This window comes from Crinia signifera, chromosome 2 (genome assembly GCF_055691185.1).
Source record: "Crinia signifera chromosome 2, ASM5569118v1, whole genome shotgun sequence".
Classification (NCBI taxonomy): domain Eukaryota; kingdom Metazoa; phylum Chordata; class Amphibia; order Anura; family Myobatrachidae; genus Crinia; species Crinia signifera.
The window spans coordinates 319,671,881-319,687,358 of NC_139218.1; the positions used below are offsets into that span (position 1 = coordinate 319,671,881).

Below are 15,478 nucleotides of genomic sequence, written 5' to 3' on the forward strand. Positions count from 1 at the left end.
GCATATACGAACATGGTGCTGGGGAACGAAAGTTTGGATCCAGAGATCCCAATATGGGTCAAAGATGATAGTGGGAAACTAGAACTAAGGAATAATACCAAGGAGATCAAGACAATATGGGAGAAAGTAGGGATACAAACTATCGATCAGGTGTATCATATTGGGGTATTCAAGACATATAACCAACTAGAAAGGGAATACAATATCCCAAAAGGATATTTTCTTAGGTACCTGCAGCTCAAGAACAGATTGGGACAGGTGCTAGGGGAAAAAGTAATAGATATCCAGGACTCCCCCATAAAAAAGATATTAAAACAGGGACACAAGGTTAGTGTGGCAGGTATATACAAAACATTAATAAAGGAATTAAAAAAACCCCAGATTGACAAGACCAGGGAAAAGTGGGAAGGAGATATAGGGGTCATGACGGACCAAGAGTGGGGTCAGGCGATGTCGTCGCATACAAGAGCGACAAGATCGATTAGATTTCAACAAATCCAATATTATATAGTCCACAGATCCTATATCACGCCAGAAAGGTTAAGACAGTATGATGGAAGTAAAAATGACCAGTGCCCAAAATGTAGCCAAATGAAGGGCACTTTCTTCCATTTGATATGGCAGTGCAGAAAAATACAAAAATTTTGGGGAGAAGTGAAGAACGTCATGGCCGAAATAGGGGTAAACAGGGAAGGTATAGGTGTTAAAGCCTGCCTGTTAGGAATTAACATCAAACAAGGAAGGAGGGAGTGTAACAATAAAATAACAGAAAGAATGCTGGCCTTGGCAAAAGTGTTAATAGCGAGAGGCTGGATGTCACACGAAAGCCCGAGAAAGAATGAGTGGATAAACCTGGTAAATAGAACGATAGCCCACGAGAAATATGCCTCAATTAGAGATATGGAACATATAAGTAAGCACAATAGAATATGGGACAAATGGATGAAATCAAAATATTTTGAATAAACACACGATAAATGAAAAATACACATACGAATATACTGGTAAATGGTAGAGTGCACAATGAAATGAAATAGCACCTTAGAGTAGAATAAAAAGGATGGTTCTCCCATGTTTTTCCCTCAGCCATCCTCGTTTAAACATTAAAAATAATATGTAATAAAGCACTACGAAACAAATATAAACACAAATAAATAGAGGTGAGAGACAAATAGCATAGGTATAGTTCGTAAAAGGATAGGGCACAGGGAGCACTTCATAATAAAAATAGTAAGGCAGGTAAGTTAAAGATACATACACATATAAATATAGGAAAGGAAGGGGAGGGGGAGGAGGGAGGGCGGGGGAAAGGCAGGGAATGAGGAAAAGATCATGACACAGACCACATATAGTAGAGGTGATAATAAAATATGAGAGTCACTGGTGGAAAAAGGAAACAATGACACAGGTGGAAACCAACAATGAAGGATATGATCAAATGAACCAAAGAAACCCAGCAATAGAACCAGAGAGAAGAGAAACTGGTGTGAATGAGGGAGAATGAATGGGAGGATTGAGTTGGAAGGAGATAAAGATGGATGGTGGATACAGTAGGTGGATCCGTATATGGGGCCCCCCGTAGGCATAGGGAGGGTCACGCTGAGTTACCAGTGAATGTAGAGAAGATGTATGTTTTTAAAATATATTGGTACAATTTCCAAAGCAATCAAAGCAAGGGAAAAAAAAAAAAGAATGTAAATTGTTTTTTTTGTATGGTATGTGAAATGTTTAATAAAGAATATTGGATTAAAGACTATATTGCATGCGATGCGATGCGATGCAAAAATAGGGCGCCCAGATATTACACAAGTACCATAAAATAAAATATATGCACAATGATATTTTTAATTATATCACGTTATTGTGTATATCGTTAATTAAAATTAAATAGTGTATACTGTATACCCAACAGAAAGTTGTAAAACAAACGTTTCTTCATTCCACCCCCCTCAAAAAAAAAAAAAAAAAGCAGTCAGATTACACACTATTTAATTTAATGTCATAGTAACCAACAGCTTGTGAAGGGAGATGTCTCACCATAAGGGCTCATTACGTATGGAGCAAGATACCAAATAAATATTTAAAAAAGTGCTGCTAAACATTATTGCCAGCATGAGGAACATTCCTCCTTGTGCTGCATGCACTGGATGTTCTCACAGGTGGCAACATAAAAATATGTAGTTAATGTAAATATTCCACACTAATGTTCTTTGATCTGAACCGCATATCACACCATCTACATATTATTTATTTATGTACAGTTTCTTATATAGTGCAGCATATTCTTTTACGCTTTACAATTGGAAACAGTGATAAAACAAACGGGATACGGTCACTAGGTCTACAAGCATTAGGTCGACATGCAGATAAGTTGACATGGCTGAAGGTGGACATGGGTTAGGTCAACAGGTCATTAGGTCTACACAAGCAGTAGGTCAACACACAAGCAGTAGGTCAACATGAGGAAGGTTGACAGTCAAAAGGTCGACATGGGGATTTTCAGCTGACATGTGCCGACAGGCGGTATTTCATGCCCTACCATCGACTAGGATTTGGTGGGAGAATAAAATAGTGTGCCGAGCGTAGCGAGACACCATGCCCGAAGCATGGCGAGCGCAGTGAGCCATGCGAGGGGACGCGGTGCTACGACCCATGTCGACCTTCAGCCATGTCAACCTTCCTGCATGTCGACCTTCAGTCATGTCGACCTTAATGCATGTCGACCTAGTTGCTGTCTATCCTATAATCAATACCCAAACAAACTGGGCAGTAACAGACCGACATAGAGGTAGGAGGGCCCAGCTCGCAAGCTTGCAATATACAGTATATGTGGGCAGCAAGGACGTGTAATGGTTAGCATTACTGCCTCACAGATCATGAGGTCGATACCCACCATGGCCCTGTGCGGAGGTTGTATATTCTCCCTGTGTTTGCGTGGGTTTCCTCCGGGTACTCCGTTTTCCTCCCACAATCCAAAAAATACTGGTAGGTCAATTGGCTTCCAACAAAAATGAACCCTAGAATGTCTGTGTGTGTATGTACATGTGGTAGGGCATAGGCGAATCTAGAAATATGCTAATGGGTGGTCCCAGACTACACATAATAGATTTTCACTTAGCTGCGCGCGCCAAAAAAGGGGGGTGGCCTCATTTGAGGGGCTTGGCTTAACAGGGGCAAGTCACTCCCCACCATAAATAGGCCAATAATTAGAGTATGCAGTAGTTACAGTCATGAACTATAAGCATCATGTGTAGTTTAATGCAGGTTAGACAATACATTATACATCTGCTACACCTTACTGTGCAGCGCTCACCTAAATGACAATAAAGTAAATCAGAAAAAAATGAGTGACTAGCATAGTGAAGACATCACTTTGTGTTGCTACATGAGGTACCTGGTGCCTCACCCCTCCCCGTACTGACCACACCCATCTGTCACCACAACATGTCAGGTACTGCACCCACGACATTATAGGGTAATTGCGCGGCCCTGTCACTTGTTATGAGTGGGTGACGGGAGTGAGCAGAGCGACAGGAGTGCACAAAGCACCTCTCAGTGTGGGCAGAGCCAGACGCTCGCTGACAGTTCCCAACCTGGGTGACAGCATGCAATGGGTTAAAACCAAGGGCTCCCACTATCCACCCTCACAGGGCCAGGGGTGGACAGATTACCTCATTTTTTTTTAAGGCAGGGCACTGGGCAGAGCAAGGCATGCTGCAATGTGGAGGGAGACAGGCTGCTGGCTTAGGCACTTTCACTTACTTAATGTTTTCTGCGCCGCCCGGCACCCAGGACTGTCAATCTCCACCTCGTGCGACCCTGACCTTGCACACTGCACACTCTAGCCTGCTGCAGCAGCATGAGGAGGAGGACAGAGATGGAGGGAGCCGCCCATCGCTCACGCTCCTCAAAGGACCATGGGAGGAGCTGCGTGCAGTCGGGCATGCGCGCAGCCCTCCCGTGGCCATGTTTTTGGTGTGAAAATGGGCAGCGGCGGTGATTCAATTTAAAGGTGCAGAACGGACGGGCAGTCTAATGGGTGGTCCGGTGCACCCCCGGACCACCCCTTAGATTCGCCTATGTGGTAGGGAATATACTGTAGATTGTAAGCTCCACTGGGACAGGGACTGAATGTTCCATTATACTCTGTAAAGCGCTGCAGAATATGTGTGCGCTATATAAGAAACTGTTAATAAAAAATATATGGATAATAGGAGGGATACATAAGGAAAGGATACCCATATTACATAACACCCAGGGCACGGTATCTGTTCCACTTTTTCCTTATGTTGTACCCATTAAACTAACCAGAGTTGGTTTAAGTAATGCATGAAACAATACACTTCATTTGGGACTTTTGTTTAAAGAATTGATAGCATTGCTCATTTTGCAAGGCACACGTCACAATTCCACTAAGAGAATGTAATGTGCCTGTACTTACCTCGTAACATAACCATTTCACACAGTGACATAATGATCTGCTTCCTCTCTTCTAAATTATTCATCAGTAAGTAATCTGGGCTCAATTATTTAATTGCTGTTAAAAATGCCACAAATGGAAATAAGTAGGGAGAATAGGAGCAGACCATTGTGTTTAGGGTGAATGGGGCATGATGAAAGCTATGCTCACATTGGTGCAGCAATTATGCTGTCATAGACGTGCTGATGAAAGTATTGTCCCTTTAAGAAGAAGGGCGGGTGTGTCACAAGTAGCTATGGAAACTTAAAGCTGAGAAGAACAGCATCTCTGTTCCAAGCAGTTTAGAAGAATCTGTAAAGCTGACAGGCAAACAAGGACAAGGGAGATGAGGGTTTTGGATGCTGAAGTTCAGGTGGGACAGGCTAGCAGTAACTCTGTGAGAAGAACCGTCTGATTATTGTCTCAGGTGTCTCCTGCTGTTCTACATCCGCTTCGGGACCACTGGCAAATGATGGACATCAGGTGAGAAGAAGATGTAGGCGGTGATATGGATGTTGTCACACCTGTATGCTTCTAGAGTCTCGGGTTGCAAATTCACATATCATTGACTTTTATAGAAAGACATTTAAGGTGCGTACACACGGGGGGAGATATATTGCTTGCAATATATTGCTGAGCAATATATTGCTCAGTGTCTCCTTTTCATCAGCGACCAGAGATGGTCGCTGATGAAAAAGAACCTCTGCCAGGGGAGCCGCAGAGGTACCGACCAGCGATTACAATGGGGCAGAAAACGGGAGCGCGCACCCGGCGATTTATCGCCGAGGCACACTTCCATCACTGGCAATATGGTCGCCTGCGACCATATTCCCAGCGATTATAGCCCCTATCGCCCCGTGTGTACACAGCATTACTGTATTAAATCCCCTATTATGGTGATAACACCTGTTTGCTACAATACACATATTACATGCACTGGCTCTGACTGGGTGAAGGACAGGGGATAAAGTGAGTGGGAACAGGGTGGAACTGACTTCCACCACCTCTAGTAGTGAGGTGGAACATTTTAACCTCCAGATTGGCCCTGCACAGTAATTCTTACAGAAAAGCATTGTAGTTTGCAGGGGGATGCCAAAAACCCTGCCACTGGCCCTGTCTCTGCCCAATGGGGGAGGAGGGGGGGGGGGGGGTAATTAGGTGGCATATAGAAATAAGTTCCCCCACCTCTGCATAACCACTTTAAGCCCTGGTGAGGGACTTATTACTCCTATACACTGGTAGTTTCACTCTAGTGCCTATTACACAATATATTTATTTGTATTCATTATGCAATTTGACTTGAATGCCCTGTAATATATTTCATGCAAAATATATATCTGCCTGTGCTTTGTAAAGTATCCAAATGTTAGTATTTATTTCAAGTTAATTCGATAAATAAAAAAAGCAAAAGGTCAGACTGACTCAGACGTTTCATGAGCAGCATCAGTGGGTCTGGTTACCCAGATATACACTAGTTGTTCTCTTTGGTCCTTATTCTGGTTCACTCGCAAAGACAAATTTCTTCTCAAATGGCCAAAACCATGTTATTTTGTTTCTGTGCAGGGAAAATACTGACTGCTTTATTTTTACACTGCAGTATAGATCTCACTTTGAAGTAAAACCACACCCAAATCTAATTCTCTCTGCACAAGTTACATCTGCCCCCCCCCCCCCTGCAGTGCACATGGTTTTGTCCATTTGAGTAGGAATTTGCCTTTGCAAGTGAACCAGAATAAGGGCCTTTTCTGCCTTGTGTTGCTAATGCCTAGCAGTAAGTAGTCCGTGGCTGTGGTAAACAGATTAGTTACATAAAATGAGTATAAATGTAAAACTCCAGCAGGGACTCCATGTGGTACTGTATGCATCACACCATTAGCCAGTGCTGACTGCCTGCACCCTGCAGGTGATGCTTACATTGTTATTCTAAGCTGTTGCCCTTGTAAGAATGATAGAGAGTGTGTTCTGTGATAGATGTGCAATGCAGTGCTTATCTACTGTATTCCTCTTTCTCATGGCTTATGTCAAACAGACTTTCATGTTGGTGACATAACTGAATGTTCTCTGTTCCAGCCAGAGATTGTGCAGCGGGAACAGGGCAGAGTAGCATGATGCCAGCAATGAGGGGACTGCTTGCTCCTCAGAACACCTTCCTAGATACCATAGCGACCAGGTTTGATGGAACACGTAAGTAATAAACTATTGGTTTCTTTATGTTCTATATTTTTCCTCAGCCACTTTATTAATTGAAAGTGGATACTCTGCACTCAGGTTTACATATAGCAATGGTATAAACTGATGAAAGAGAATTTATGTATAAGTTACTGTATTTTCTGTAGATAATTGTGCTATCGTATAACATGGAGTGTACATCTTCTTCATACCGAGAAAAGTAGCCCCCAGCATTATCCCTGATGTGACAGTGAGCCAAACTTATTGTAACTAGTGGCGGCCCGAGACGTGGGGCCGCGGCACAGTTCAAAATTCAAATAGGGGAGCCACACCAACTGCTATTCCAGACTAATTCAGTGGCAGTTGGTGTTCTCCCCTATTTGAATTTTGAATTGTGCTGCAGCCACCACGGATTGTAACATACATGAACAGAATGTTGTATTCTATCTTTAGAAAATTAGAAAGGGGTCCAGGGCCACAAAGGTGTATTTGAATCTGTGGCCTAAGGAGAAACGATCTCCCAACTAGAACTTGATAGTATCCTGTCACCAGGGCCGGTGCTAGTGCTCAATCACTTACCCGTGCGATGCTGGCCGCCGCGACACTCCCCAGGGAGGGGGGGGGCTTGCCGGGTCCAGCGATGCGGCGCCGTGACGTTCCGGAGGGGGGGCGCTTGCCGTGCAATGCGGCGCTAGCCTCCGCAATGCTCCCCAGGGAGGGGAGGGGGGCTTGCTGGGTCCGGTGCCGTGACTTTCCAGGGGGGGGGAGCTTGCCGGGTGATGCAGGTCGCCACGCCACAACGCTCCCCGGGGCTGGCACTGCTTGCAGGGTGATGGGGGTGGGGGGGACCAGCTCCAAACTGCCGCCCTCCAGCGGCCGGCGCCCTAGGCAAATGCCTAAGGCTGCCTAGTGGTGGCGCCGGCCCTGCCTGTCACAGGAATGTATTATCCAGAACTTATAGGAACATGTCAAATGTATTTATAAATGTACAGTACTATAAATGGTGTATATGACACTATGGGGGGAATTAAATTGCGAGGATCCAATTTAAAAAAAATTATCACAAGGTTTTCAGTGTGGTAAAAAAAAAAGTTATATATTTGTGCAAGGTGGTCTCTGGTGGTATCCTTGGCTCCTGGTGGTCTCCCCTTCATTTTGACACTAGAGAGGGGGCCGCTGGTAGGCTTCAATGGTGCTGGGATACACATGGGCTGCTGGGAGATGTAATTATTCCAGGGGCTGGCTCCTGGTTGTGGTGACATGGGTGTAGGGTTTTGTACACACTTGCAAAACTCACACACACTCACATACCCACCCTGCTGCAGAACACATGGCTCCTGTTGTTGAATGCAGAAGGTAATTATTGACTATATATAAGGGTTTTGGAATTTTCCAATTGGTTAATTAGTCCTCAGGTGGGGTACCACCAAGATCCCAGAGCAAGTAGCACTGATTTTAAACTATTTTAGGAAAATCAGACCTGCGCTTAGGTGTGTTAAAAAAGACAGTGATTCCTATAGAAAGCACCACACCCCTATTTTGAGTCCTGTAATTGAATAACAAAACCCCACAGCTGTTAGTAACACCTGATACCCTATTCACCCCAGCCTAAATTTCCAGGTTGGGCCAGGAAAATTTCCCAGGATTTCAACCCTGTTATGGAGCAGGGTTGTTCCCGAGTTCAAACCGGGGTCCTGGCCGGTGTGAAAGGGGTAGAGGTACTCACCTGGGTTGCCAATCCTCGGTGCATGCCGGGAGGCCGGAGATCCACACAGGCGGTGGGCGCAGATAACAGGACAGGTGGCGGATGAAGATGATGCAGCTCTCCAGTGCTCTCACTGCAGCCGGTGAGCTGCATCGTCTGAACCCGCCATCGGACCTGTGCGGATCCCCGGCCTGCACCAAGGACCTGCAACACGGGGTGAGTACTCCCCCCCCCCCCCCGCCATTCCGCTGCAATCCCACCTCCTCCCCGCCTCCACCGCCGTTCCGTCTCCTGCCTGCCTCCTCCCCGCCTCCTTCCCACACCAGAAATTCAGGGACTTTTGGCATCTGGCATGATCCCTGGGCCGTATTCCCGGGTGGGTCCCTGCATTTTCTGGTGTGAAAGGGGTATTATTGTTAATGTGATACTGTTAATTAATAGGACAAATACCTTACTCACATAAAGTGAGAGATATAAACCAGGAATGTCCAAATAGAAGATAAAAGTTAAATCAAAAGTTTATTTACAATTGGAGATAAGCATATACCTGTTAACAAATAACACAATATACACTTTTCAAGCTATTTCAGACAATAAAGGCTTTATAAACTGTTATTGAAATATATATTAAGCAATAAAATGTAAATAAGATTGAATTATCATTTAGTAAAATATGAGTCTCACTAAAAATCTGCTACGCATTACCCAGCATCAATCTGTTTTATTGTTTATATACTATTTGACTTCTTTTCACTTATGTGAGTAAGGCCTATTGCATATCACAGTGTCATAGACACCACTTTCCTAAGTGACTCACATTGGTGAGATTCAGAGGTATTACCTCAAATAGTTACAGTATCATAGACACTAAAGGTGATTTATTATTTATAGCGGATAGAGCAAACAAAGACAAAGTACATTCTCATACCTCCCAACTTGTAGGGAGACCAAGGAGGGACACAGTGATGCGCGCCGCAGGCACGCCGAAAATGTTGGACGCGTGGCCCAATTAAAGGGGGCGTGGCCTATACATTTTGCCGCTATGGGGGCATGACCCCAAAAATCGGGACATTCCCGCGGTAATCGGTTGGGAGGTATGCATTCTGGCTTGTAAAATGTAGCATTATACAGTGAAATATACACAGATAAATTAACACTTGAGTAGAAAATATAAGTAGGTCTATACATGACCAAAGCTAAGTAGAGACAATCGGCATGGAGAAGGGAAAAGAAAAGGGGAGGCTCCCAAATAAGCTTAATAGTTGTAGGCAAAGTAATGGTGGCATCATCCAACAGTTGTCTGCTTTCATACCATTGTGCTGGATTTCAGTTTAACATCATCAGACAAAGAATCTATGAATCCAGAGGCATCCCTAGCCTCTCTGCCCTCTTCATCTGGAGGGGTTACGGCCTTGTTGGGAGTATGGTCTCGCAGGCGATTCTTGTTTTCGGCACTCTTCGGAGATCCTAAACACTGACAGTAGCCAGATGCTGCATGTAATGTTACAGCGCAGCAGCCGACACTTGTCACTGAGCAGGAGCCAGCATTTTGGTGATGCCACTGTGCAGCCTGCACCTCCATTTTGACACCACTGTATGAACCCCTCCCAGATATGAAAAATAATCTGTTCTCTTTGTGAAAGTGGCCTCCAGTCAGTTCATATGGTAAGTGTAAAACAATTTGGACCTAGACCAGTAGTTCCCACATGGGTTTTAGTGCTATCCCTGTCTGTGAACAGATGGTATAATAAAACTGACTGAGGTATTAGTTCAGTCACCCGTGCCTAAGCATGGATATCCATAATAGCAGGACTGTTGGGGTGCCTTGAGTACCGCATTTGGAAACCACTGACCAAAACAAAAATGTTGGCAGAGGGTAACAATCTAATTTAGGAATAAGCAGTCCCTAAAATCCCCCAATCCGCAGTTAAGGGCAATAATTAATTAGGTAGGTCATGGCAAATCCGTGAACCTGTCTCCAAAAACTAGATCTAAGATTGCAGTCCCAAATAACATGTATGGTACCATAAAAGAGATCATTAAACATGTATGGTGTGGGTAAAGCAGTGCCATATCTATAATGGGTGTACTGCACATGGGACCCTGAGTCCCAGGAGGGCCCACACCATGTACACTGCACCCATTTTTATAATACCCTCCGGAGTCCAGCGGCAGGAGTACTGCCAAAATCCCCATTTTGCGCTTTCATAGTAGAGTATAAGCGATCTAGTGCTCAGACTCCACAACGAAGCGCTGGGAAAATTTCCTGAAAAATAGCTGCCGAGCCATTTTCTGGAGGTTGGTGCATACGCTGGAGGGTCTGAGTGCTCCAGGCTGCACATGGGCCTCCTCCTCTTTTAAGACACCCCTGGAGTAAAGGTACCATTATGGTATACTGTATATTATAAACATTTACCTATACTGTTCATCATAGAAGACCTTGGGGGATATTTACTAAGGCAAATACACCTAAACAATTTTTTTTAGCCGTATTCGTATTTTTGGCATTTACTATGCCCAAAATACGCATATTCGTATTCCTATTTATGGCACATTTGTATTTGTATTTACAAATACGAATGTATACGCCATCGGGAAATACGAATAGGAATCACCATTCAAAAGAATGGTGATTCTTTATTTACTAAGTGGCCGTTTTAAAATACGCCCGCTAATTATCGGCAAACTGTAGATAATTGCTGGCCAAATACGCCAGGAAAATAGACCTCAATTTCCTGGCGTATTTGGCATTAGCCTGCACGGCTTCAGTGTAAAAAAAAATATATATACAAAAATAAATAAATAAAACAACCGGCGTGGAGTCTCCCCCACGGTCGTAACCAGCACCAAGCTGAAAGAGCCGGGGCTGGTTCTAAAAAATCAGAAAACCATTGACATAGGGGTTCCCTGTATTTTTTAAAACCAGCTCCAGGCTCTAGGACCTGGGCTGGTTCCCAAAATACGGGGGACAAAATGACTAGGGGTCCCCTGTATTTTAAGTCAACAGAGTAATGCCACAGCTGGGGAAAGACTTTTATACAAGTCCCTCCGGCCAAAGCATTCATCCCTCTGACCGGTCAGCCTGACCAGGGGTCCTGGGGGAGTGGGGACCCCCTCCAGGACTTACCTGTCTAGGCTGAAGCCTGGTGCTGCCCCCGGTGTCCCTGGAGCGGTGGCCAAAGGGCTGATAAAGTGTAAACAAATAGAATTCAAACTATTGTCTAAAACTGTGGAACTATGAGTCCCAGCAAGCCTCCCCTGCCTGCTGGGACTTGGAGAACCACAAGTCCCAGCATGCGGGGCATTAAAGGGCCCGCTGGCACTTGTAGTTCCACAGTAATAGAAATAGTAAAATAAAAAAACACTCACACACATTACATCCAAAGCCCACACATACTGATACTTACCTATCTTATAGAAACATAGAGCCCGTAGATAGGTCCCCGGGTCCCTGCTGGCTGGTTGGGCCTGGGGCTGGTTCTTAAAATACGGGGGACCCCTAGTCATTTTGTCCCCCGTATTTTGTCTATGAGTGTGTGAAAGAGTTTATAATGAATTTAAATAATGTTTCTACCCATAAGAGGCCTGGATACCATTGTGTCCAAAGTATTAAACCAATCCTGTATATAAAAGCTTGAATCACTGAACTAGCATAGTGTTGGGCTTGGTAAAGTGCTAAGGCCTGAGGGAGTGGTATGATGTATTTAGCTTCTACAACTGAATGCAAAGGGGGGATCTAGCATCAACAGCCACCAGTGCCTGTATATTATTATTATTATTATTATTATTATTATTATTAATTTTATGTATATATCGCTCTTTCTCCAGTAGGACTCAAGGCGCTTAACAGATAAAATGAATGTAATATAGTACAGGAACACTGAAGTACAGAAAAGCTTGTCATAAATAGTACTTTAAGGAATTAAGGAAATGCTTCCGTAAAGTCTTTAAAGAATAAAAAATAAATTTATAGTGGGGGTCTCCAGAACTGTGCGAGGAAGTGAGTTTCATAGAGTTCATAGACCCCCTAGATAAATTACAGGAGATTTTTAGTACTGCTAAAAGTCCTTCATCTACAGATCGCAGTAATTGGGTGGGACAGTAAGGAATCAGAAGCTGCTATAGGTACTGTACCTTGGGCCTTGGTCATGTAACTTAGTTAATTCAGCTTGAAAATTATTCTAAATTTTACTGTCAGCCAGTGAAGGGAGTAGAGAATGGAAGTTATTTAGCTAGAACGGGGCTGATTGGTTAACAGCCTGGCAGCTGTGGTTTGTACCAGCTGTAATTGATGCAGTTCTTTTTTCTGGGACACCAAGGTAAAGGGCATTGCAGTAATCTAATCAAGATGATACAAATGCATGTATGACTTTTGGCAGATCATTAGAGGGAATCTAATGGGTACTTGTTTCCTAGCACGGCGCCCATCGCGTCGCAGACCATAATGCATACGATGGTATGCGATGCGATGTTACGCGATGGAAGCCGATGTTATACAATTTTAAATTGTATACCATCGCATGCCATATACAATGGTATACGATTTAAAATTGTATAAGCACCCTAATGGGTGTTTTCAATGTTAAATGTGCCCCCTATAAGATAATTAACTGTAATGGGTGCTTAGTATGTTAAAAGCACCCCCAACGCCACCCCCACTCTCAACGCCAACCCGAAGCGTGGCAAGCGCAGCGAGCCCGCGAGGGGCGGCGGTACGCGTCCTCCGACCTTTTCATACCCCCACTATCCACGTTGGCGTGGAGTGGATTTTATATAGTGTGGCGAGCGCAGCGAGCCACCGAGCCCGAAGCGTGGTGAGCGCAGTGAGCCCCGCGAGGGGATGCGGAATACATGTAAAGTAATATGCATCCGCTCGCTGCGCTTTGGGCTCGGTGGCTCGCTGCGCTCGCCACACTATATAAAATCAACTCCACACCGACGTGGATAGTGGGGGTATGAAAAGGTCGGAGGACGCGTACCGCCGCCCCTTGCGGCAGTAGCTGCGCTCGCCACGCTTCGGGTTGGCGTTGATAGTGGGGGTGGCGTGGGGGTGCATTTAACATTGTAAGCACCCATTAGGGTGCTTATACAATTAAAAATCGTATAGGGGCTTATACAATTTAAAATGGCATCGCATGCGGGCATATGTCATGCGATGCGATTCGAAATCGTATGACTTAATATCGTGGGCGCCGTGCTAGGAAACAAGTACCAGTATTTGATTCTGGCTATGTTCCTCAGATTAAAGAATGAGGATTCAATTGTGACTGATGTCTGATGTTTAAGTGTCAAGCAATATCATGCCAGGATTCTGCACATGATCAGAGTTTTGTAATTCTGTACCCCCAAGTGTCAGTCCAGTTGGGTGACTATTCTGCATTATTGTCCTTTGATGTTGAGGCCCTATATAAGGACCTCTGTTTTATCAGTGCAAGCCAACATGCACTCATCCATTCCTGGATCTCTGCTAGACAGCCATTTAGGGTTATTATTGTTAGTAAGATGCTCTCTGCACCTGTCTCCATGGCAACTCCAGAAGCAGCTGCAGCCAGTAGGCTGTTTTGTCCCCTTGTGGCCACCGTTCGTGGTAGGTGGCCCCGGCATCCATGCGAGCTGTCATCTCAGAGTGACAGCGCACTCTGTGTGTCATCTAACAACACCACAAGCACCACTATATACTCTGCCAACAATTTTATTTATTTATTAACAGTTTCTTATATAGCGCACACAATATCCGCAGCGCTTTACAATTATTGGGTTCTCAATTTCCTGAGCAAAGGACAAGTACAGTGTATTATCTGCATAGCAGTGGTAGACCAGGCCATGGTGCCTAATTATTTCACCCAGTGGCAGCATGTATAATGCAGAAAGCATAGGGGATAGTATAGAAACTTGTGGGACACCACATGGCAGTGACACTAATGAAGATGAGTATACTCTAGTTGACAATCTCTGTGACATGCCAGTGAGAAATAATTTGAACCACCTTAGTACTGTGCCATACAGTCCACAGAAATTTATCAGGCGCTCGGTCCACAATATTGAATGCTGCAGAGAGATCCAGAAGGATAAAGATTAAACAGTCACCTCTGCCATCAGAAGATATATTGTAAAGCGCAATGGAATATGTTGCGCTATAGAAGAAACTGATTTAGATCATTTAGCACATATACCAGGGCTGTTTCAGTGCTATGTCTTCTCCTGAATCCTGATTGGAATGGATCATACATATTATGAGTTGTCAGTTGGATTTCCAGTTGATTTGCAACCACTTTTTTAATAACTTTTCCTAGAAAAGGAAGGTTTCATACTGGTCTGTAGTTGGTAAAGCAGTTGGGATCTCAGTTAGGTTTTTCAAGAAGAGGTCTAACAATTGCTTCATTTTGGGGTTGAGGAAAAATTCCTGTCTGCAAAGAGTATTGAACAATTTTTGCAAAGACGGGGCCAATTATATCCATACACCCCATTAGGAGCTTGGTCGGGCAGGGTCCAGATCACAGGAAGTGAATGCAAAATCTATGCAATTTCAGCAATGTCCTTTACGTCCAATTGGGACAAAGCTGGTCCATGAGGATAGGTGGCTTGCATTGTCAGGATTGATAGTTTGGCACTCATCTAACGGCACTGTGGCGATTCCAGCCCTGATGGCGGAAAATTTATCTGAGAATTTTGCGAACTCATTACATCTTGCCTGGGAGAATGTTTCAACAGGCTGCAGGCATTCTGGCTTGCAAAGCATTTCCACTGTGCGGAAAAGTTGAGCAGGCCTGCTGTTTGCTGCTGTGATCTTATTTGGCAGGAACTCAGATTTCTTACGGGTTATTCTTGATTGATATTCTTCAATATGCTTTGTTAGTTTTATACCTTTGGAATGCCAGGAGGTAAAGGGATATTTTAGAATTGTAGATTAACCAGAAATGGCAAATAGAGAGTGGTGACATTAATGCCCCAGTGTTGTCTGCTAAAGTGCTACATGGTCCCAGCAGACATTATTAATGGATCTGAGAAATGTTAGGAGGCTGGAGCAATGTAGCAAAGAGACCATGAACACAATGTAGTGCAATCCTGCATAACTGTATGATTTCAGATTTGGAAATGAACGCCCCACATTAGCATTGTTGCAATTTAAGCAAGCTAAAGAGGTT

General features: G+C 44.2%; 1 protein-coding gene across 2 annotated transcripts in view; it reads left to right on the forward strand.

The window, feature by feature from the left end:
- The first annotated feature begins 4,723 nt into the window (after window positions 1–4,723).
- Window positions 4,724–15,478, forward strand: part of KCNH3 (potassium voltage-gated channel subfamily H member 3) — a 60,563-nt gene continuing 49,808 nt past the window's right edge. For both annotated transcript variants that reach the window (XM_083169110.1, XM_083169111.1), the window contains exons 1-2: window positions 4,724–4,942; window positions 6,530–6,643. In XM_083169110.1, the coding sequence (XP_083025236.1) occupies window positions 6,565–6,643 (79 nt within the window). In that variant the 5' untranslated portion in view covers window positions 4,724–4,942; window positions 6,530–6,564. The remainder of the gene's footprint in view (window positions 4,943–6,529; window positions 6,644–15,478) is intronic.